General features: G+C 40.6%; 1 protein-coding gene across 15 annotated transcripts in view; it reads left to right on the forward strand.

Annotated features, from left to right (window-relative positions):
* LIMCH1 (LIM and calponin homology domains 1) overlaps positions 1-24,598 on the forward strand; it is a 180,961-nt gene that overhangs the window by 109,108 nt on the left and 47,255 nt on the right. For 9 of the 15 annotated variants that reach the window (XM_065060771.1, XM_065060768.1, XM_065060769.1 and 6 more), the window contains 9 exons: positions 2,056-2,166; positions 6,582-6,777; positions 12,190-12,439; positions 13,101-13,373; positions 18,911-19,201; positions 20,474-20,728; positions 22,046-22,390; positions 23,096-23,419; positions 23,987-24,217. In XM_065060771.1, the coding sequence (XP_064916843.1) occupies positions 2,056-2,166; positions 6,582-6,777; positions 12,190-12,439; positions 13,101-13,373; positions 18,911-19,201; positions 20,474-20,728; positions 22,046-22,390; positions 23,096-23,419; positions 23,987-24,217 (2,276 nt within the window). Of the gene's footprint in view, positions 1-2,055; positions 2,167-5,597; positions 6,291-6,581; positions 6,778-12,189; positions 12,440-13,100; positions 13,374-18,910; positions 19,202-20,473; positions 20,729-22,045; positions 22,391-23,095; positions 23,420-23,986; positions 24,218-24,598 lie in introns of those variants that run through there. The other 6 variants (XM_065060774.1, XM_065060772.1, XM_065060773.1 and 3 more) reach the window with 6 other exon arrangements.

The raw sequence follows: 24,598 nt of genomic DNA on the forward strand, positions 1-24,598 counted from the left end.
CTTGACTGGCAACCAGTTGGAATTGCTTGCAAATGTGACATTATTTGGGAAAAAAAAAAAAAAAACAACAAAAAAAAGCTGAATAAAAAAAGGAAGAAGAGAGAAAGTGATCAAATGCTAGCAGAAATAAATAAAAATACCACAACCTTCATCAGAGAACTGAATGGCAAAATGAATTGGACAGTTTCCTGTTTGCCATGAATACTATATCTGCAAGTCTTTTCACTTAACTTGAGAACATAGAGTGTAAGAATTTTTAACATAAATTTGTTGAGTAGTGTTGGTTGGAGGAAAACTGCTCAGATAAAGGTTGTTTCACGATTAAAAAAAAGAATAGGTGGCGAAACCACCTCCTTTCCCTCAGCACAGTAGTATCAATTTGGATGTAGTTTTAAAAACAAGGGGAAAATTTCTGAACTTTATTAAAAATGTTTTTCAGTTATTTCATGGCATGTATATTATTTATAAACTAAAGGGAAATATAAACTCTATTTTTATATAAAACATAATATATTTTACGTCATGCACCACAGTTGTTTTTAAGCAGGGATTCTGTATGACACGTGCTGTATCCTTTTCTGGCAGGGCCTCAGCCAGAGTGCTGTGTGTGATTTTGGACATCACACTTAAGTGAAAATGGGAATGTTAGAGAAAATTGATGAGGAAAGGCTAATCAGGAGTCTAGCTTTGAGTGAGGAGGAAGCACTGAAGGGATATGGGTGAACGCTTTAGGAAAGAACAGTCTGACAGAGATGTCAGTCCCCACTGTCCCTTTGAGATTTCTCCTAGTCCTATTTTCTTTAGTTAACTATATAGTGTGAATTATATGGCTCTGTCCCATTGAAATATAAAATACTATATTTCAGTTTAAACTTTTTTGAGACAGTTAATGGCAACTATTATTTATTATTAGTTGCACATCTTTTCCACATCAGGGTATTTCCAGTTTGTTCTGCAGTTAAATACTTTGCAATGTAATGGAACATGCAGAAATAATGAACATTAAATGAGGAAAAGCCCTAGATTCTGACATGATGGTTTGGCATTTTTAACTGGTGCAAAACACTGAACTGAATTGCCTTTGATGATCAGTTTCCAGTCCAAATTACTGTTGCACAGGTACCATTAAAGACATTGCTCTAAGTGGAGACATATGTGAGTGCAGAGAAGGACTGTTTGCTTTCCCTGCATGTTATAAATATCAGCATTTTTGGAGGTGTTTGGTTTGACCATCCTGAGTATCTTAATTTCTCCTTTTCTAAAACAAGTGCAGCACCAGCAGTGTAGTCTTTGCTACCTGAAGGAGTGAGAGGGTATACAAATATTGGCAAGAACAATTTTTGGCTTTTTTCCATGCTAGTTTTGAAGTGACTTTTGAGTTATGGAGAGACATCAAGTCAGAACTTGGATGAAACCACTAACTCTTTCCGCTTCAGTCTGTTAGCAACAACCAGATGCTCATGGCTTTTGATTAATCTTGGGCTAAGCATTTCTTAAGCTAGCAGAAGCCTGGAAGTAAATGTTCCCTTGTTGTCTGGTTAATTACATTAATATGGTTAAAAATGGAACTACTTTTTCTTTCCTTGAAATAGGCAGGCATACATTTCATGTTTTATTTATCCAGTTAGCCTCAAGAGTTTTATTTAATGACCACTAGTATTACTAATCTTTAGGGATTTTTTTTCTGTTGGATATACAGACATATATATATATATAAGTGTGTCTCCAAAACAGTTTCAAATATCTTGATCATTTTTTCTATTCAGATTTATTTTTGCTGTTTATCTTCCAGGCAGACGTGACAGTTAGATTTTTTTATAAAAATAGCAGGAAGGTAATGTGTTAAGTTACATATTCTGTAGAACTGTTCAAATTTTCATAGTTGCCCAATGTATTTATGTTTAACCACTGTCAGACACTTCCCTTTCAATTCTGATTTGTAACCAAATCTTGTGTTGCTGTGCAGGTTAGAATAAATGAGATAAGATGAAGGGAAGTAAGTTAAGTTAAGTGACTGTGTATATGGCTTCAATTGATTTTTATTAACTTCTACAGGTATTAGTCACCATTTATTGGCTAGGGAAAGCAGCAAACAACTGCACATCGTATAGTGGATCAACCTTGAACCTGAAGGAGTTTGAAGGTTTGCTGGCACAAATGAGAAAGGTATCTTTTTGTTATGTTTTGGGAATGGAAATTTAATTTGAATTATTGTTTCTATAAATAACCTGTTTGTTGCTAAATAGGAGAGAAGTGGGGGGCTGGAATACAAATTATTTAGTAAACCTTTACCTTTTTCAATAACGTTCCTGACTCTACCAAGCCATGAATGCAACTTTCTTTGGCAGCCAGCTTTGTGGTGATATCAATGATGCAACAAGTGATGTCAAACAGGACTTTAGAATTGTCACCTGGCTCTGTCCTCTTCATTTTCATGGGTTTGGGTTTGAATTATTTTCATTTATTACACAGGGTTTCAGCTGAGAGAGCTGAGACTCAGAACTGAGGTGGCAGGACACACAGGAGCAGAGATTTTTCTTCTTCAAAACATTCAGTCTCCTGGGCAGCTCTTTTGTTTTTAAGTTGCAACATAAAGCATCAAACCAAAGTATCTAAATAAAGCTGGAGGGTAGAAGGGGGAGATTATGTTTCACCAAGGGCATAGTTATGATGAATCCTTGTTTTGCCAAGCTCCAAATTCTGGCTGAAATCATATTTGGTGGTTTGTGATGAGCTGTGTTCTGTTGGAAAGGAAAAGTTGTGATTGCTGTAGGGTGGTTTGGGGACTTTTGGTTGAATGCTCCAGCAGGCTCTGAACCTTGACAAGAGACACTTAACCTCAGTAATGATTAGTGTTGATATCCAAGTATGCACTTACTGGGGATGGGAGAGGCAAAGAGCAGGCATGTAAGAAAGTGGCAGCAGCTGGTGCTAGCATTGCATGTGTTGGACATACTGCTCGTGAAAGGCTATGCAGGTATGTTCTCCAGCCCACAGAGAGCTTTGTGCTTTCTACTCCCTCCCCACCTCATGTAGCAGCCAAGTCACCACAGGCAGCAGGGTTTGGGGACACTGGAAGGCTCTTTGATCTTTACTCTCCTTGAGCTCTGTGCTAATGCATTTGCCCCAGCTGCAGCTCTTCATTCTGGCACCTCAGAGGGCCAGCACCAGATTGCTGCTGGAGAGGAGGAAGTACTTGGCTGACTGGTAGCAGTTCCTACACTCTAGTTGACTAGAGTGCCCTATTTACACTGTTAAAATCCCTGTTTGTGCACCCAGTTCCTGTGAACAAACTGATGGAAACTGAAAGGAAAAAGAGAATGTCCTGCTTCTCTGTAGAGGTTTTTCTTGGTCTTCATTTTAAATGACCTGTGCTAATTGCTTGGGACTTTGCCAACAGGGAGCTAACGCAGAATAGCCAAAGTGCAGGTTGCTATAATGTTAGTGCCATATGGTATCATGGTTTATTTTTTAATATCTCACAGTGCAAGGCTTCTCTCTTTCCAGGTGATGTTTACCCATCAAACTAGTCATCAGAGAATTTTGGAGGTCCTATCTTGAGCCTTTTGGTGGGATGAGATAGGCTGGGGCTGTAAGGCAGCATCCTCCAGGGAGCTGCTGGTCTCCTGGCTGGGCAGCTGCAGGTCGAGGACAACAGCAAGAGTTGATTTGTTGCAGATGTTGGAGTTGGGAGCAGAGAAGAGATCTCATAAAAGCTGAAAGCTAAATACTCCTTTAATGTAAAAACAGAGCACTTCCCAGTCTTGAAAAATCTTGTTTAGGTGGTACTGTTACATGGGCCACTAGCGAATTATTTTAAGGTCACCTCCCTACTCCTGTACCCCTGCAGTATTTCCCATTGGCAATTGTGGGCTTGTCTGCTACTGAATTTGAAGAGGATTTCGTTGTAAAATGGAACATGTTAATCATGCTGTGCAGCACTCTGATGTTCTCTATAGCTCTACTGGAGTGATGAAAAGACACTTTATCACATTCTATAGTGGCATTTTTTTCCAAAGAATTTAATAATTAAATCTACCATAAATTCAGTGTGGTTTAGTTTTTCTGTTATAAATCCTCTCTGCCCTTCTTTTTTAATAAGCAAATCAAAAGACAGCTTGGATGTAAGTTGTCTCAGACTCATCTTTTTCTACTTCTCATACTGAAAGGGCTATTCATTTCTAATTTTATTCCTGCTACTCTGTTTTTAATTTCATTAACTATTTGGATATGCATTCTTCATTACTTTTAAACTGAAAATTCCCAATGACAAAAGATCCATAGTTTTTTAATTATATTTAAGAGGAGAAATGCATCTTATATTTGGGAATCATGCTTTTACCACCCCTTGGTGACATACTGTGTTTTTTCATTAGATAATATGAAAGACTAATGTGCTGTTGTGTATCCTGTAATGGTGTTATCAGTTCTGCAAATAACCACTTTCTTTTTCCCACTGATAACATTTGGGAGATGATGTTTGCTCAGAGCAGGACACGTCCCAGCCTATGTGACAGCGTTGGGCTGGGAAAACAGCTTTGCCAAGGGGAAGGCTGTAAAGAACATGTTTACAAAGTCCAGCATCCCATCCCAGTGCCTGCCTCCTAATTCCTGGTGAGCAGCATGCAAAATTAACATCAACAGGCCTTTGAAAGTAGGGGCTGCAGAACTCATTAGTTCACAATTGGACTGTTTTTGAAGTCTGGGAGATAGTGAGCGCAGGATGGGGCTTTTTGCCTGAGTTTGAGTCCTGTAACTGCTGAGCTGTTCTGTGTCATTCAAATACAGTAATTTAGGAAAATGGAAGTGTGCCTAAGGATTGAGAATAGCTGATTGGTATGAAGAGTTGAGAGGATTTAGGGAATTTGGATTTTTAAAAAGATTTTTGGATCGTGTCACAAACAGGACTTTGATAGGATTTTTAGATTTGTTCTTGGCTGCGTGTAATTCATGCAGATTCCAGGGAGACAGATCTTTGTTGTCTAGCATTTCTGTCAGCATTTTGTTTCGCTAAGCAGGACTGGAGAAGGAAATTACATAGGATCCAATTGCTACTTTGTTGGATGAATTTTATTTGTTTTTAGAAGATACTTTCACTTCAGTCTGCAGTGGGGTTACTTGCTGACATTACTACAGTTCAACTTGGCCTTAGGGGACCTTTGCCGCTGCCCTTAATGTGGTATTTTGGCAGCATAACAGTGAGTGGCACTAATTAAGCCTTCTTCCTGAAAAGTCTGCAGGACGTTGGATCTGATCTCTCTCTCGCTTTGAGCCTCTCTCTTCTCCAGCGCAGCAGCTTTGGTGTATTACTGCAGGACTCTCCTCCCTCCATTGCTTCTATGGCAAACCTACTTTCTTGTGGAGATGCCCACCATAGTATAGTGTGATGGTCTTGATTGATCTTCTCATTGGTGATAGTAGTAGTGAGTAAAACCTTAGCAGTCAAGGACAGTGGGAGCTGTGCTCAACATAGCCATTGTGCTCCAGCTGGTGGTAAGCAGGGGGTGCTTCTTAATTAGGAATCAATATTCAAATGCTTCTGGCGAAAAAAAAAAAAAAAAAAAAAAAAAAAAAAAAAAGAAGAAAAGAGAGAAAATCACATTCCAGCGTCTTTGGGTCACAAAATGTCAGTCTGATAATGGCACCCACATCTCTGACTTTACTTACTGTCGGGAGAGAAAAAAACAGATTTATCTTTGCATAAAAGTAGTTATTTTTGGTTTTGCTCAGCCCGTGCGATTGTAATTAATGTTAAGACGCTCTCTAAAACAAGGGATTTATTATAATGCAAGGGTGAGGATGGCTTCTATTGACCTTTTCCTCTGCTGGAGTTTCAGTGTTTTAGTATGTGCTGCTTGCACTGGAAAGAATTTATAATCACAGGGCTGTCAAAGACAACCATTGTTCTCCCTGCTCTGAACATGTGGGTCAGCTACAAGTGCTTTCATATCCCCCAGAGCCAGGAGCTGGCAAAGAGTAAAGAGCACAACTGAATTCTTCTGAGGCATCAGGAAAAGCATTTTGCATATTTTTCATTGCTGATTGCTTCAGAAAGACATCCCTCTTTCATAACAGGAATTTCTCTTCAAGGTAGAGGGAGGCTGGGGCACACTGCTTCATTATTTTGCCGAGCTGAAGCAGCAACAACAAATGCTGTCTGCTGGTGTCCCAGCCAGATACAATAGATGGGCAAGGGGAGGGGGGGATCTTTTGGAAAGCAGCAGACACGATGTTAAAATTGTAGTGCCTTTGCCTGTGCTATGGACTACGGACAACAAGTCAAGTTTCAGGTTACTTTCAGTTTTGATCAGTTTATCAATTTGCCTATTGCAACTTTTTCTCGGTTCATTGTACTAATCTAATGAACAGGGTTTCCTCTTAATCAGCATAAAATCGGGGTTTATTGCAAGCTTGCACTTTCGCTTTGAAGGGGAGAAGGGGTAGAAAACAAGGAAACCCTTTTTCTGGGGAGGAAATATTTAGTACTTGGTACTTGGTGCTTTGTTGTCTGATGTGCAATGGATCTTATGGCTGTATGAGTGGCTTCTTTATGAAGAGGTACCTGCTGTACTTCCATGTAGGAAACAGAGGATATTGAGAGCCCGAAGCGCAGCATTCGTGACAGCGGCTATATAGACTGCTGGGACTCTGAACGCAGCGATTCCCTCTCCCCGCCTCGCCACGGCAGAGATGATTCCTTTGACAGCCTGGACTCCTTTGGCTCCCGCTCGCAGCAGACGCCCTCTCCAGATGTAGTGCTCCGAGGGAGCAGCGATGGTAAGTACTGCTCACAGTGCGGCACATGCAGAATGTTGTGACATTTAAGTAACGTTTCTAGAGCAAATGTGCCCTTCGGAAGCTGGACACAGCCTCTGAATCATGCTAATCCAGTGGGAGAACTTCTCTGTGAATGCTGATTTGTGCTCCCTGGGGTTTAGATGACTTTGCCAACAACTTACTTGAAGTCTGTCTCAGTTAGGATAGTGTAGACTTGGAAAATGAGTTACATCATGGCAGTGTAATTTTATGATGGGAAGAGTGCTTTTCTGGGTTACGGTGTAAGAGGATGTTATGCAGACTCATTTTAAGTTATAAACTAGGCTGGAGCAAGAAAAAAAAGGACAGGAACAAGGGAAATATTGAAGTGAATCAAATGTTTGCTGAAGTAAACCCTGGGCAGGTAAATGACATAGAAATATCTTGGAAACATCTGATAGTTGACAATATGACATTTTACCAAATGTCATATTTGTTTTCATGATATTTAGAAAATTGGGTAAATTAATAGCACATGGCGTCAGAGCCATGACCATCTTTGTACACCTTTGAGTGAGGACATGCATCTCTAGGCTTGGAGAAGGAGGGCTGCTTCTCTGCCTTTCTTGTCTGATTCCCAGAGGCTTGTAAACACAGTGTGCTTGTTGAGGAAAGATTTGCTAGGGGTAGGTATGGAACATGCACTTGGGTTACCTGTCATGAGCAGGATTCTGGTTCAGAACAAAAGGATGCTTGATTGAGGCTCCCTCTGTGTGGTTACATTCATGATGAACAGATGGATCAGTCAAACTTCATCATCAGATGAAGTTATGTTCCACATATGAATCGCTTCTCCTTAATAATGTTATTTATTTAACAAAAAAAAAAAAAAAAAAAAAAAAAGGAAGAGCAGAAAGACTTTTTGGTAGGAACCAGATGTTCATACTGCTTTTGGCAGCGTGAAAAGAACTGGTGCTAATCATAACCGGACACATGAGAGATTTCTTGAGGTGGTGGGGAACTCCTTAAAACTGAAAAGCTGGCAGGGAGAGCTGGTATCACAGCTGAATTGTGAAAGAGCTGTGGGAAAAGCAGGGCTAAGATCTGCTCTGCTGTTTTAAGTGGCCTGTGGTATTGGGGCTGTTGCTGGTTGACCACCAGCTACTGGGGCTGATTCCCTGAAATGGCCTCATGCCCCCTCAGACACTGAACAGAGCACAGTCTCCACATTACCAAACAGATTTCTGTCTTCCCAAACGAGACAAAAGCCTGATGTTGGCAAATAGGAACACCTCACAAGTCCTAATCAAGTGTTGCTCCATCCTGGATGCTCAAGGAGTAGCCAGCGTCCCTATCTACTTGCAGCCAGTGGCTGCAGTGGGCAGCCAGTTCCATGTGTCCTGTAGCTGCTTCCTATCAACTTCTGCTGCATTAGCATATTTTAGTAAGGTTTTGTGGTTGTTTGTTTGCCACAGCTAAGACATACTATCTTGTCACATTCTTGAGTCCATAACAAACACAAAATAAGATGCAAGCATACATAGTTTGTTCTTAAAAGTTGGTCTTTAACAATATCCAGACCTAGAGTGCATGCAGATGCAGTGTGCACACGTATGACTTGTCCAGCCAGCCCTTTCTAGTATGTCCCATTTTTCCTGCTTGCTGCTGCCATAACTTCACAGCTGTCTCCTCCAAGAGTTGCAGGTGAGGTGTAGCTTGGCTGACCTCTTTTCTGTCGAACCTCATCCTGTGGTCCCAGCAGGCCAGTGTCTCACTCAGCTGCATGTAGTTTCTAATAGAAACAATGTGTATGCAAAGCTGGATGGAGGACAAGGTTCTGCTTGCATTACTTGTGTCTCTGTTTAGATACAAGCTTTATAAAACCAATAATATGATAGTGAAATAAAGCTATGATTCTTTCCACTCCTAGAAAAAAGAATTATGAATGGAGATCTTTTAAACGATCCTAAGGTGATGACTGGTTTAGGTGGAAGCAACAAGTAATACTGCCTTCACGAATGCCATCTCTGATTAGCCCCACTGTTCAGGAACTGCTCTGGTGTCCTATGTGGACCCTGTCCCTTGACAAAAAGCAAAGAAAAACAGTGGTAGAGCAGAACAGTTTGTTTAAAACACAGTAGAATTGCAGACTGACCTGCCTGTAGAGTTGCTAACGTACTCTGGGAATGAATAGAAATCCTCTGCCTGGCCAGCAGTTGCGCACGGATCCTTCTACAAAGGATCTGTGTGTGTCTGTGGTGTGTAACTGCTTGTTACTGGCTGCTGCTGCTTCTACTTGGCAACGCAGAACAACAAAGTTAAGTTTATAAATGTAGGGCATGGCTGCTCCCATTCAGTGCTTTGGCTTCAAGTGCTTTTTTTTCAAACTTGAGCTGAAAATAGTTTTGCTAGTAAAATATGAATAATTAAAGCAGCTGTTTGAAGTACTCAGCTTGGGGATGCTGGTAGGCACATCAGTAATGAGGGACAGGAATCTGTTCTAAATCCTCTGCTACTGTGGTTATCTATTCCAGCTTTTATGTCTGCCAGTTCAAGAGTGGTTTTCATTTGATACAAAAATAAACACCAGAACAAAGTCAAGAGCAAACAGAATAGCAAATAACAGCAAGGGATCTTTCAGTTTTCTTCTAGCTCCTCTGTGGCCCTGCTCAGTCTAATGATATTACGGCTCTTCCAACCTCAGCTGTCCTCAGACACCCGTGATTCTGTGGTCACGTTTCCGCTCTTTGTTTAGGCATAGACTCAGCTTACCAATCATGGTGCTAGTTATCATATGTTCTTAACCAAAATTTTTCCAGCAAAAGGTTACTGGCAAAAAGTGCATTGTGATTTTTGTCTAACTAGCTCATTTCCATTGTGTCTTGTCTTTTCGTACTGTTCCCCTTCACTCTTCTTCATTTCTCTCCAAGCAAACATTGAATAACTCAGTTGGCTGCAAAAGCTCTTTGCAAATAACATTCCTAGCATATTTAGACCTCTTTTCCTTCCCCCACTTTGAATTATACACAAGCTACTTGTGATTTTTATGACTTCATTGTTTTCAGTTGTTCATTAGGTAGCTCAGAGAATTAGCTAGAAATTTACTACTGTGGTGAATTAGCAAGAGGGTACAACCTGGGTGGCTTCCCCTCACCCCAAAGAGAGGAACAGCTATGGCATATGCAAGTGTTGCAAAGGGGCCAAGGGCCAGAGACATCCAACACTCCAAAGCTGGCAGAAGATTTGAATGCTGGTGGGAGAAATGGCTGAATATGCTCCATTTCACTCATCAAACCAGGCCTTGTGGTGATGTTACAACTGCTGGGAGAGAAATATTTACATAGCTTCTTTGTGAATTACTTTAAAAGGCACATGATGGTGCAGGGAATCTTGTGAATGTCTGTGAAGTGGCTTCCAAAATGGCTAGGGGGCAGTTCCACTGCAAGTGTTCTATAAGGTATTTGTCCAACCATTTGGGAATTTTCATTTCAAGTTAAAAACATCTTAGAATCAGAGAATCGTTTTAGTTGGAAGAGACCCTCAGGATCATCAAGTCCAACCATAACCTATCCTAACTCTTGCACTAAACCATGTCCCTAAGAACCCTAAACACCTCCAGGGATAGTGACTCCGCCACTTCCCTGTGCAGCCTGTTCCAATGCCTGACAACCCCTTCTGCGAAGAATTTTTTCCTAATATCCAATCTAAACCTCCCCTGGTGCAACTTGAGGCCATTTCCTCTTGTCCTATTACTTGCTACTTGGGAGAAGAGACCAACACTATGCTACAACCTCCTTTCAGGTAGTTGTAGACAGTGATAAGGTCTCCCCTCAGCCTCCTTTTCTCCAGGCTAAACAGCCCCAGTACCCTCAATTGCTTCTCACAAGACTTGTGTTCCAGGCCCCTCACCAGCTTCGTTGCCTCCTCTGCACTCTCTCTAGTATTTCAATGTCCTTCTTATGATGAGTGGCCCAAAACTTAACACAGAATTCAAGGTGGGGCCTCACCAGTGCCAAGTACAGTGGCACAATCACTTCTCTAGTCCTGCTGGCCACACTATTCCTGATACAAGCCAGGATGCTGTTGGCCTTTCTGGCCACCTGGGCACACTGCTGGCTCATATTCAGTTGACTGTCAATCAACGCCCCCAGATCCCTCTCTGCCAGGCAGCTTTCCAGACACTCTTCCCTGAGCCTGTAGCACTGCCTGGGGTTGTTGTGACCCAAGTGCAGGATCCAGCACTTGGCCTTGTTAAACCTCATACAATTGGCCTCAGCCCAACCATCCAGCCAGTCCAGATCCCTCTGTATGGCCATCCTACCCAATTTGGTGTCGTCTGCAAACTTACTAGGGGTGCATTCAGTCCTCTCATCCAGATCATTGATAAAGAGATTAAACAGAACTGGCCCCCATACTGAGCCCTAGGGAACACCACTCATGACCGGACGCCAACTAGTTTTGGCTCCATTCACCGCAATTCTTCGTGCCCGATCAAAGTTGCCTGAGTTTCTGTGTTTTAAATGGATTGTAAATATCAGGAAGCTTAGTTCATTTAGGCAAAATAAAGCAGTCACTCAGCTCTGTTATCTCCTATCTTATTCTCTGTAACTCTGAATTTTTCTCTCTCACCTTATTTCTTTTCTTCTCCAGCAAGTACTCTTCTGTCTTTGCTGTATCAATCTAACCTCTAAATCCTGAAATCCCTTCCCTCTCTCCTTGCACTTTCCCATCTGAGGATCAAGTCTCTCTGTCTGTTTAGCAGTATTCTAGACTGATTGACTAGGCAACCAGTAAGACAGACAGAGGCCATCCAAGTCTTCTGATCTGTAGTGGCTAACGCTTATTCTCAGATTTTTATCAAAGCTCGTGCCATGTTCATTCAAGTTGCTGTTAATATGTGTGTGTGTAGAAGCAGCCAAAGATTCCTGCCATTATGTAAATATACAGCATGCAGCCCTTTTTTGCTTGATCTTGTGCTTTGCACATGTAAGTCTAGGTTTAAGAGTGTGAGTTGATCAAACATACACCCATATGTGCGAGTCATTTGGGCTTTAGTCAGGTAAGCTTCTGTAGCTGTCCTGTGTAACTGACTGGTCTGGCTTAATCTGACCCTGAGTTTTTTGATGTGACCTGTGGCTGAAGATGAGTTTTTCAGGGGCAGAAAATAAGAGTTGATGGAAAAAAATGTTTACTGTCTGTGTAGATGTTATGACTGCTGTCTTCAGTGACTGATTTTGAAACACAAATACAGGTAAAAGTGGCCTCATTTTTTGGTGCTCACATGCTAAATGTAATTTTTTGGTAGTGTTTTCTCTGGTTTGTAATTAAAAAAAAAAAAAAAAAAAGCAAAACGAAATAAAACAAACAAAAAAACCCACCAAACTTAGATGAAAGTGGAAAGAAGAGGGATATTTTTCTCTCCTTCCTCACTAGGGAGAGGAAGTGACTCGGAAACAGACCTGCCACACAGAAAGATGCCAGATGTGAAAAAAGATGATATGTTGGCCAGGCGGACCTCACACGGTGAACCCAAATCAGCTGTGCCTTTTAACCAGTACCTCCCTAACAAGAGTAATCAGACTTTTTATGTACCCGCCCCACTGCGGAAGAAGAAAGCTGAACGGGAAGAGTACCGAAAAAGCTGGAGCACAGCAACTTCACCTCTAGGAGACAGACCTTTCAGGTAAGACCAGCCTGTCCAATTGCTCCCTTTCTCAGTGATGATGCTTTAACACTTGCCTAGTTTTACTTCTTTTCATGAGATGTATGAAGCACCTTCTGCTGTAGTAAATATCTTGCTGAGAAGGTACTGATAAATTGTTTGTAGCAATTGACGATGGTGGTGGAAAAGCAATGGGGGGAAAATAATTGTCTTGATGTCATTATTTACCATATAATGCAATGTATAGTATGTGTTTGATAAGGTACTGGTTAATATAAGTATGATGGATGTTGACTTAAACACAAGGCTGGCCAAAAAATGTTCTGGATGATCTGTCTCAGTTCTCAAGACAGTTACTCACTGACAAATTATAAGTAGCATTTGATGTATTCAATCAAAATAGGAAATATTTTTGCTGTCTTTTTAAAATTTTTTTTTATTTATATGTTGTATTGTATATACCAGTACAGTTTATATAGCTGTGACTACATGTTTCTGCATGCTCGTTTTGTCAACTGATATTTCACTTTTGATTTGACTTAAGAAGCAATTTCCATTAAAGAGCATAATTCCCGGATCATTCATCCTTTGGCATCTTGATATCAACAAAATGTGCTTATAAGAAATGAGTGTATATGTTTCAGGCACAGCATACATTAAACTAACTTGTATAATTCGATAGCAAACCCCACCCTGAAACCATAGAAGAAGAACAGAATGAAACATCAGGATTGTGTGAAAAGGAGAAAGTGGTTTCCATGGCTCCTGAGGCAAACTCACTTAAAAATCAAGTAGGTTTAAATAAAAACAAAGGAAACTCCATAGACCAATCTCCTTCATGTGGTACAAAAGAAACATCAGCACCCAAGGGGAAAGATGCAGAGGAGATCAGAAAGTTAAGAAGACTTGAACAAGCTGGCATTAAGGTCATGTCAGCAGCCCAGCGCTATGGCAGGTTAGCCCAACCGTGTGGGAAATTGTGCACGCTTTGCATTTTTAGGATTGGCTGAAGTGTGGGTTTCCTCAATCCGCTGTGATTTCACTTCTCCTAACAAAAATCCAGTTTGCTAAGCACTCACAATTGCTAGTGAAGGTCTTGGTCTGAAAAGGCTTGTGACGTGGCAGCTGTGGATTGCAGAGTTGTATGATGCTAACAGCATTTGTGTGGAGAAATTGTATCGTCTTACAGCGTGGTGTAAACAGACTCCAAGAAAAGTACTACACAGACTGATTCTCACCTTCCACCTAATGCTTTCTTGCATTTAATAAAAAATACATATAAGTGTACATTAAAAATGCCTTGTTTAGGCAAAAGTTTCAGAAACTTACTTGTTTTTGATGGGGTGGTTTAGTTTACTGAGCCACACTTTTTAGGCGGTTAATACTTTTAGCTGTGTTAATAAGTGATGCATTTATTTTTAATGGCAGGAAGTATAGAAGTACAGTGCTTGTTAACCCATGTACCAGCTAAAGCATGGAGGCACAGTTCAGCAACCATAATTTGACTGACTTTGGCATGGACTATTGGTAGTTATTCACTTATTACCTGTGTTATTTATTTTTGGATGTTGTTCAGTTTGGTTATTTCCTGTTCTTTAACTTGGGAGCTGAATGATGGCTAGGCTTACTGCCCATGCCTTTCCATCATCTGATATTGGATCCTCATGAAAAAACCTCTCCTTCTCACGGGAATGGCCTGCAAAGCTGAGTTTCAACCAGCATGTCAGAAGACTAGGCCCTTATGAATGATCAATATGGTTTGGCTAAAGGGTAAGTGGCCAAACGTCCTCCTGTCTAAAACATTTTATTTAGGATTATGGGCTGAAATCCTGACAGTGAGTAGTTTAGCAGATGCTGATCTACAGTCTGGGCTTTGAAATCTAGTAGTAAAAAGTACAGCTCTTATGTGATACAGTTTGTTTATAGATACAGTGAAGCTTGTCTGTGGCCATATACACGTGTGCCATATGCAGATAAAACAGTCACAGTGTATTTGCTGCCCTATGTCCTCTTCTCAGATTTCCTTCACTGTTGTCACACCATAATGAACCACTGTGTGTGGTTGTGAGATACTGCTACTTTAACAAAGCCAAATACTAATGAAGAGAAACTATCTGTCATAAATTAGTCCTTCAGGTTCAATTAGTGTGCTAGTCTGTCACGGATCTGTAAACTGGTAGGATATTAGCATAATCCTGTTCTGAGTCCAAGGCTGTAGTATTACTGTTAGGAATGTAGTCATACGTAGTAAAATGTAATAATAACTTGTGTTTAGCAGTGCTATGCACAAAAGTAGCACTATTTGCATTCACCACATCGAGAGTCCCTTTTCCAACCCTTTGCGTGATCTGCTGGCTTGTTGTCCACAAAAGAAGCACATGTGATCAAATGTGTGGTTCTTTGGCATGAAATTGAGTCTTCCCTTTCCATGGACAATCATCTGTTGTTCCAACAGGGCTGAAGGAGAAGGGAGGAGAAATAACAAGCTGTTTTCCTTCCTTGCTTTCATTGGAAGCAACTTACAGAATTTGGCAGCTGAAGGAAGAAGCTGCTGGGTTTCTGCCCCAGCTGAGGGTCAAAGAGCAGAGCTTTGTAGCCCAAGCTTCACCATAGTGAAGCAGGCACCTGCTCCTGGGGATTGTAGGAAGACACAGGAGAAAAGACACTGCTATCAAACATCTGTAAGGAAAATTATTTGTATGTGTAAGTGGAAGAATAGTGGGTGAGAAGGGAAGAATTCAGTAGTGATGCTTCAGGATACATCATCTTTCTCAATGTCTCATTATCATTCCTTGTTCTTTGAACCTCTCCAGTTTCTCTGTCTTCTTCTTGGCATTAAATTTGAATTTCCATGCACTAACATCACTGAGAAACGTCCCACTTTTTTCTGTATTCTGATTTTTTTTTCCTTTTAGCCCTCTTATTCCTTCATCTTTTTATCATGCCATCCTCTATGTTTTTCACCTGACGTCAGTCGTCTTTCAGTTCCTATGAGTTTTTTACAGACTGTTCCCTCTCAACATATTGACCTCTGGAGGACACCCACTGTGACTTTGACTTCTACAAGGCATCTAATTGTTCCTAAAGCTGAAACTCAGTAGAAGACCTTTCAGGGTCTGGCACAGGAAGGGTTTGAACTTGTATGCGAATGTATTTTTTGCTTGGGATCTAAGTACTTATCTCCATTGCTGTGGCATGTTCTAGGAAAGGGCTCCATTGAATGGGACATTGTACAAATGTATGCCAAAAAGCCTTCCCCCTTCCTCAAGGAGTTTATTACCTCCTTATAGCATATTTGATTGGTGTGTGATCCTCTTTGCTTGGTTATTGTCTGCATCCATCTCTTATCTACACTATTATATTGAAGGGTAAGGATCAGATTCATGGAGACTCCCTAAAAAGAGGAGAATTAGGTGTTTTATAATAGATGATGGAGAGGTGGATATAAGAAAGAAATGTGAGTGAATGTTTTTGGCATGTTTGTTATGAAAGGGACATGGACTCTTATCCTGACAGTGCATAAGCATGCAAAACCCTTTCATTGTTCTGAAATGTGATAACAGGATGCACAAGACTGTACGAGACCCTGCTTCAGTGAGTGCAAACACCCACGGTCTGACACTTTGGAAGCACTTGCTGTACCAGCATAGACCTGGGTGTTGTTTCTGCAAGAGCTGGGCCTGGGTGTACAAGAGCAATTTGCAAATCTCTTTGGAATTCTGGTCCATTGCAAGCTTCAAATCTACAGTCTTCATTGTCTCTATGATTAACGGGCCTTAAAAGACACTTTTGAGACTGCCACAAACTAATTCAGGAGACCCCAAAATGTCACAATTCCATTAAAAACAAAATGTAAATGAATCAAAATATTCTTAACCTAGAAACTAATAGCTGAAGTCTAGCTGTACTAAAAGCTGTAAATTCTTCAGTTATTCATTACAAAGACTCATAGTTGCTCTTTTGAATAACTTTATGTTTCTTTGTTGCCAAAAACACGGTGTCAGAAATGCAACATTTGATGCTTTCCATTTCAATAGCATTGGTGGATATGAGACTGAAAAATCCAACAGTTTTCACTGAATAATGACTTGCTTATATATATATATATATATATATGTATATATATATATATACACATACAAAATATTATATATAGTGTATATATACATATATATTATATAGTGTATACATATATACTATATAGTGTATATATATATATACACACTATAGATATACACACACACACATGCATACATACATATATATATATACACTAAAAAAACTAAGAGCATAAAACAATACCTCCAACCTAGCCAGCCAAGTAAATATTCATCTTATTGATTTTCATTTAAGAATCAAATATAAACAAGATTTAATGGAGTATTATGTGATTTTATGCATGCCCTTTATGTCCAGGATTCTGAAAATTATTTCCAAGTAACTAGATTTTTAAAAAGGCTAATCATGCCAGTAGTAAAATCTAATTAAAAAATTAGTAAAAATTAATTGGCAATTAATCATATGTACCCTGGCTTATTTGGGAGAAGAAGTTCCAGCGTGTATGACTTTCAGGTAACTGTTTGTGCATAAAACATTAGGCACTGCGTGTCTATTTTAGATCAGTATATTTTCTCTAAAGTTTTCGTATTCTTGCACTGGGGAAACGAAAGGTGGCTTCGGAAACCATAAGCAGAAAATCAGACTCTTTCCCTGGTGGTCATCTTGAACATACTGTATTGCAGGTGTAAAAAGCCAGCTGGATCTGGGCAATTTACACTAGTGTGTTGACAACCTGTGATTTAGAATTGAGCGATGTAATATATCTGTCCAGCAGTGAAATTTGAACCAGAAGATGACCTCATAGGCTTGTTGATTTTAGTATGTACAAGAGTCAACATTCTTAGTAAACTTCTTACTATATTATTTTAGGGAAGAAGGAATAGAAGTTGTTGTTATGAGCAGAAGCTAAATGATAGGGACAATACTTGCTGATGGGGGGTTAGAAACATGGAGCACTGCAAAGCATGCAGGAGCTCAGAGCTGTCTGCTCCAGCTCCTCCTGAAGCTTTGGTGAACAGACGTGCCCATGAGGGAAAGGGACAGCAGCTCCCTTTGCAGCACTGTCTGCCAGTCTATTGCCTTGAAAGAAATCTTGATCCTTCAAAGAGATCTAAGGGAAAAGTTGCCTTTGGCTGTTTTGAGAACGTGCTCACTATGGGGGGCTCCTCTGTGGTGCAGCACGGCAAGTTGACAGCAAAGGCAATTTCATGTTGCTCCTCTGTCCTCTGAGGCCCGAGCCAGGCTGACCTGTCCGTGCTGGTTTATGGCTTCCCCCTTTCTCCAGCAACTTTCTTGAGCAGTATTTTGAAAGGGCAGCTGAGGCTGTAAAATAAGTGGCATGTATAGTGGGCTTGCAGGGCTTTAAGATGTTTTAGAAAAGCAGATAATTATAGCACTACTGTTTTCTTAAACAGAAAAGAAACTCGAAACCCCTGAGCTGTTTAGATTTGCTTTCTTAATGTCATACTGTTTAATCCTTTGTGATACCCTCTTTTTCCTTTTGTGTAGCAAGATGTGCTATATGAAAGAGAAAATGTAAAGTATTTGCAGCCAACAAAAGTACTAAGTGGGAGAGTCTGCTACTTGATATCCAGCTCTCTAAAATATCAGAAAATACAATTTAATTTTTAAATGGGAGAGTGGCATAGCTCTTGCCATCTGTCTTTTCAGTTTGTGTAAGAGTATTGACAATTACAAGTTAAAATAAGCTTAATCTTTCTGGGTACCAGCTTTCAAGGGTCTTTATTGTATTAACCTCAGTAACAACAAGGCTGTGTTGGTATCAGTGTTGTTTCTGACCATGGCAGATGGCAGCGCGTTCCAGCATTGGCATACTGGTGCTATTGTTGTAGCTACTTTGTCAGCATTGGCATAGAGGTCTAACTCTGGGGGAGAGGGAAGGTTAGTTAGGGAAAGAATCAAGTGTGGATGTGTGTAAGAAGAAAAGCGGTTAAGAATATTAGGGCAAGCGCCCTCAGTCATTACTCAGGTCTTAATAGATAAATAAATAAATAAATAAAATAGAGCCATTAAGAAGAAAAAGTGTCAAATATCTGGTATTTCAGGATTCAGCAATGTTGGCCAAAAATCAAGTATTTGCATCAAGTCTCTTTGTTTGAAGTGTTCATGAAGTTTAATACTACCGTTTACGGTACTACCTTCGCTTCATCTAGTATGTTAAACTAGTTCCTACTCATTCTTCTAGCTCCAGCTAAAATAAGAACAACACTACTGATTTTCTGTGTGAAGTCCTTGTGGATTTGCTACCTGTATATGATAACTTTAATTTGTAACAAGGCTTTGTCCAAAATAACAGCAGCCTGGAGCGTATTTTATTAACTGTGCTTGTTTTATGACCTGGAGATGAGTGCAGCCACTCCCTCCTCCTCCCCTGGTGCATCAAGAGCTTTCTTTAATTTTGCCCTGTGTCAGTAAAAAGCAAACGTGTGAAGACAACGGAAGCACCCCGGACATCATCCTTCGCAGGAACAACCCCTTCATGACACATTACCAAGGGAAGGATTCTGGTTCAGAAGATGAAGCAGCCAGCAGAGTTCCTGATTTAGAAAAAGATGACTTTGCCACCCGGAGAGCCAGAATGAATCAACCCAAACACATAGTTCCATTTAACTCCTTTTTAATTGGACCCTATACAAGTAAAGATAAAGGTAAACTGGAAGACATTAAAAAGCCGTTGCAGATGGAAAAACAGGAACATGCAAGGTGTGCATTCAAGGTCTTTTTCTTTCTATTATAATGCTAATTTTACATGGCTTATTGCTGTGTAGGTCTGAAGCTGTCTTGGCTACAAAAAGCTTAGAGGGTAAAGTAAATGCAAATGCTTTATTGTAAAGTGAACAACAACAACAACAAAAAGATGTATCAATTACTAACTGTAATTTTTTCTTAGAGTATTAGGACCAGGAGTTTAAACTGACTATGAGTGTAAATTGCATAAGGACAGTTTTGTTATCTGAGACATGAGACAGCTCTTGAGCATGAGTAGTGGAGAATAAACTTAAAAGATATGTTTTGCATCTTGGCTCTTTTGCTGAGCATTTTCAGTGTACATTTTTTGATGCCTTTTTTCATCTAATGCTATTCTTTTAATACCTTGCAGAAAACACAGACTTAGTCTTTAGTTAATGTCCTGAATATATATATATATACATATATATATGCTATTCTGCACCGAATTGTGTTACATACAGTCCTAATGCAGTGGTTTTGGAGATGGTTGGCTTACAAGGTTTCAACCTAGAAAATTTCTTCTGTCGTCATCTCAGTGCTACAGACTTTTAAGAAGCTGCTGAACACACATATCTGCTAGGCACACCTCTGCTTCAGGAAACCAGTATATTTGTTTTATTTGTGCAGAGAAAAGTGATCCTGTATAAGGCCAATACATACACACTACAGCAGACCTCAACTGTACTAACTTATACATTCAGAAAACTTCTCTTAATACCTAGTAACTCTTTTCAGTAATACAAAATGTGCCTTTCAGCTGTTGGTAATTTGATTATGTAAACATTTTCTAATTACTAGTTTGGCAGGACATCAGAAGAGCATATAACTAGATTTTAATATTCTAATACTATTGACATGACTCTAGGATCAAAGAAATTCTGTAGTATGTTTGCAAGCAAAACTTGAATTCACTTTGCTAATAATATGAAAATGAGATATTTGTAACTATTTATGAGAAATGTTATTGCAGAAATGCTGGACACAGTACTAACTTAAAGATTTTTCTTGCTTGAGCTAGGACAAGTCGTGATAAAATGGTGTCAATTGTGCATGAGCAGGGTAGCACAGATGAGAGGTTTCAACTTCAAATCATTCCATGTTGACGTCCTAAAATTAATGTAAAATTAATCTGCTTATAAATTCAGCTTTTTTTTTTTGTGCTCTGATCGTCTTCAATTGACACTGATTTATCATTGCTCCTTCAAAATATCTTTTCTTGCTGAACTTGAATGTTCATTAAATTAGAAGAAGACGGGTGCACGTGGCATCAGCAAGGCAAATAGCGACAAGCCAAGAGAACCCACTTCTGCAAACTGAGAAGACTGAGTCAGAGGAGGAAGAGCAGCTGAAAGTGCCTGATACTGAGAGAGATGATTTGGCTAAACGGAAATCTCAAAGTACCCTTCCTCAGCCCCGAGAAGATGTGATTTTTGTGAATGCCTCTATAACAAAACAGGATCTGGAGACTTGGAAAAGATTAAAACTGTCAGGGGAGCCCAGGTATGATTTCTGCCTGTGGAGAGGATTGGCACCCTAGGAAGCATGTTGGTATGCCATGATCTGCTGTATGTGCTTGTGGTTTTAGGCTTGAAGAATGCCTTGGTGACAACCAGTCCTCACCTATTTAACTTTTCAGGAGGAGTCAAAAATCTGTACAGGGATGTTCTCTTATCAATGCAATGAGATGAAATGAAAGTGTGTCCATCATTTAGAACTGCTATAGTAGTTTCATGGTCACTGCCCCGATGGACACTCCTAACGTCATATTAGAAAGGTCCCTCTTGTCCCATGGATCAAGCTGCTCTGAAGCTTCTTTAAGTTGAATAGTGCAAAGGTCCATATGGCACCACTAACTCAGAAGCATTGCTAACCAAGCTATCTTCAGGACAGGGCATTATACCTTTGGGATATTAACTGAGGACCATAATCTATTGGCATTAATGTGGCTATTCTGTTTTTGAGACCTGAGCTGATATACTTGCATGGCATTGTACTCCAGTGCTGAGTAAACACACCAGCACTGTTTGTCACTGCAGCAGGCATTTCAGGAGCCTTGTTGTATGGTGTAGGCATGTACTCACTGTAAAATAAACCTCCACAAAGCGAGCCAGTATAAAGCAGTTATTCTAACCTATTTCCCTATGGAGGTGGGCTATAACGTATGCATGTGATTTGTGACTCCAGCAGGACAGGATAACAACTCCTAACCTTCCTGTTTCAGCACATACCATTTTCCAATTAAAGGTGACCATCTGCTGAGGCATTCTTCTAACAATGCTGTTACTGTGTGTAATTTTTAGCTCTAACACAAACCATCAAAACTCAGTCATTCTCTCATCTCAGATATTAGTACTCTCTCCAGTACTTTTGAGGTGATTTATTAAAATCAAGATGCAGTCCCCTTGATTTAGGATAAGTGAATTGCCCTTCCTGGTGCTACCGTGTCACTGGAGCTCCCCCATGACAAGGTGGGTGTGCTGGTGCTTGCACAGTCCCTTGTAACACACAGCCCAGGTCTGCATGAGCAGAGAAGGGAATTGTGGCTTTGTTAGTTTGAAGAACTGAGTCTGAAATGGGCCATGTGCTACATTTCTTCCCCTAAGGAAGGGCTTCCATGGATGTGCTCCCAGAGTTTCCTCAATAGGTTTGTAGTATCTTTGGATTTTATCTGTCATTTGGACCTCAGTATACCACAGCTATTTGTACCTGTGTCCTTAAATTTTAAAATAAAAACCCTTCAAAACCTTAGGAGCATTTAATTTGTTTTATCCTGGGGTCTCATTTGGTGGGGATTCTTTTATTCCTCATTCATACTAGTGATGAAGATTTCAAATGTCCCAGTGACACTCTGCCACCAGCTGAAATCACAGTGAAACCAGCAGCTCATGACGATTTTGCTGTCCGCAAAGCCAGAGCAAACAAAAAGGCTGGTAGCCCCAAGCAGAAGTTCGTACATTTTGGGCCAGTAACTGAGATTGATCAGCAGAAATGGGACAAGCTCGTTGTTGGCAGAGCTTCATCCAAGAGGGGAACAGAAGAAGAAAGCAAGAAAGACGGTGTGGAGAGTCACTCTGGTGTTGAAAGCTCTCCTTCAACTACTGTTGGCAGTCCCAGGTTTGCTGAACACAGTGATGAAGTATCAAAGCCACAGGGTGAATCCAGGTATTTGGTGTGGCTTAGGAAGTGCTGCTGAGCTGGAAATGAGACCTGGTCTTGCAAGATGCCGATCTGCATGGGGGTGAACTGCTGCATAGACCTAAGAGCTGTTTATGCACGCGGCCTTGTTCAGAAGGCATCCAATGCCTTTGCAGTATCTTAACATGTTTGGAGTTCCGCAAAACAACGCCATGCAAAGTTCCCCTGAGAATGTGCCTCAAAATTTCTGGTGAACAGTGAAATCACTGGTATCTCAGAGTCTGAGCTGTTCAAGCTTTTTCTGCTTCTTGAATCCCAGTAGCTTTGCTCTGCCTGCTTTCAGCTCATTAGGAATTTGTTGTTCAGTTTGCTGGCCTTACTGATGTTCAAAAAATGCTTTCTTCATATCTAATGGATTTACTTTCTCTTTGAATATTTGATGCTGGAACCAAGGTGTGTTGGTCCTGTGTGTTTCTGGTGTTTATCTAGAAGAGAATTAGAGCTCTGGGAAGTTAACATATTAACAGAGCTTATATTTATTTGGCTTTGCTTTAGTAGCTTAGTCTGTGGCTGTAGCAAGAACTTTTAAGGAATGCTTTTGGCAAACAACTGATTTGTTTAAGTTTGTGTGTTTGTAAAACAATTCCAAACTGAATTGAAGGACTCTTCTTCTACCTTTCATTTGACCTGAGAATGTTTTGTCTTTCTCACTCCTCTCAATCTCATCACTAGTGAGGTAGCCAAGTCAGGTACAGATGACTCTTGCAGGAGAATGCTGTCACCTGTCCCAGCTTTCGACATCGTCTCTGAGAAAAAAACCTTGTGCAGTTTGAACAAATGGCAAGATAGCACTGAGGAAGAATGCGATGAGCATTTACCAGACATTGAGAGAGATGATATGTTGGTTAGGAGGATGGGAACTTTTCAGAGGCGTACCACTAGCCCTGTTCCCATACATTGCCCTCCCCTGTCACTAGCTCCTCATCTGCTGCAGCAACAGCAAGGGGAGACAGTAGCTCGTGAGAAGGATATGAAGACTCCATGGGAAGCAGAAAGGTCAGAGAACAGAAGCAGATCCCTCTGAGCTTTATGTCTGGTTTGTGTGTGGTGTTAGCTTGGATCAGTTAGCAGTGTTGTTCCATTCTTCACACAGCCTTTAAAGATATGTTTCACTCTTTCATCATGGCATGTGTTCTCTTTTATGAAATTACTTACAAAAATGTATGCTATGAACATAAAACAGTCTGTTTTCTTTCATAATATTTAAGTACTGCAGTTCTTAAATGCTATTCAGCATGAAAACAGTCTTTCATCTTTTGGGCAGAATTTCTTTTGCAATCCGTGTTTCTTTGTCCAGACTTTTACGCCAGCTTCCAAGTGAATAATTTATCACATACATTTTTATGCAATCCCCAACTTCTAACATATCAGCTCCATAAGTGTGGCGTTCAACATAGTTTCCTCTTGGTCTACTCCCTGCACTGTAGCTAGAGATGCCTGGTTGTCCACCACTCTGCAACTGTGTTTTGAGTAACAGTACCCCACCTTGCCTGAGCAGCCGCTTGCCTTGGGCTGTGCAAGTGAGCGTTATCATGGAACAGTGTCACTTGTCTCTCTGAGCAGTACTGTCACACGAGAAGAAATCCAAGAACAGCTTGAAACCCCTCAGCAGCAGAGCAGTGGAAAAGAAAAAGTGAAATTTCCAGACCCCCAAAGAGATGACATGTTGGCCAGAAGAACTGGAGCTTTCCTAAAGCAGCCTGGGCCCAGTGCTAAGCAGTTCCTTCCTATGCCATTTTCAAAGCAGCAGAATAAGCAGGGCACAGCTAGAGAACTTGAGAAGAAACCTATGAGGTAAGAAAGTTGTGATTCTCTTCCTTGTAGCTGGCCCTGTGGGCTGTCAGGATCTCTTGGTCTGGAGGAGTTGCTGTTGGCCCAGCAGCGGTTTCTTCCATACTTGTCCTCGATTCTGTGCTTTCTCTGCTCAAAAGAAGGCAATGCAGGGTTTCTGGCCTTTTTGGTAGAGCCTTGTAAAGACTCAGAGCAGAGCTCTACCAGATGTGAAATTCTACGAGTTTGTGGGAATGCGTATGCATAGCAAGATGGTGTTACATTTATAGAGGTTTCTGGTTAAAGATGAGCTGATCATTACAAATGTTTCCAGCTAGAAATGGAGGTGCTGGATGTGGTAGGTTAGATGCTTGTCTATGGCTTAGCTGGTGCCAGTGACTTCCA

This window comes from Columba livia, chromosome 4 (assembly GCF_036013475.1).
Source record: "Columba livia isolate bColLiv1 breed racing homer chromosome 4, bColLiv1.pat.W.v2, whole genome shotgun sequence".
Classification (NCBI taxonomy): Eukaryota; Metazoa; Chordata; class Aves; order Columbiformes; family Columbidae; genus Columba; species Columba livia.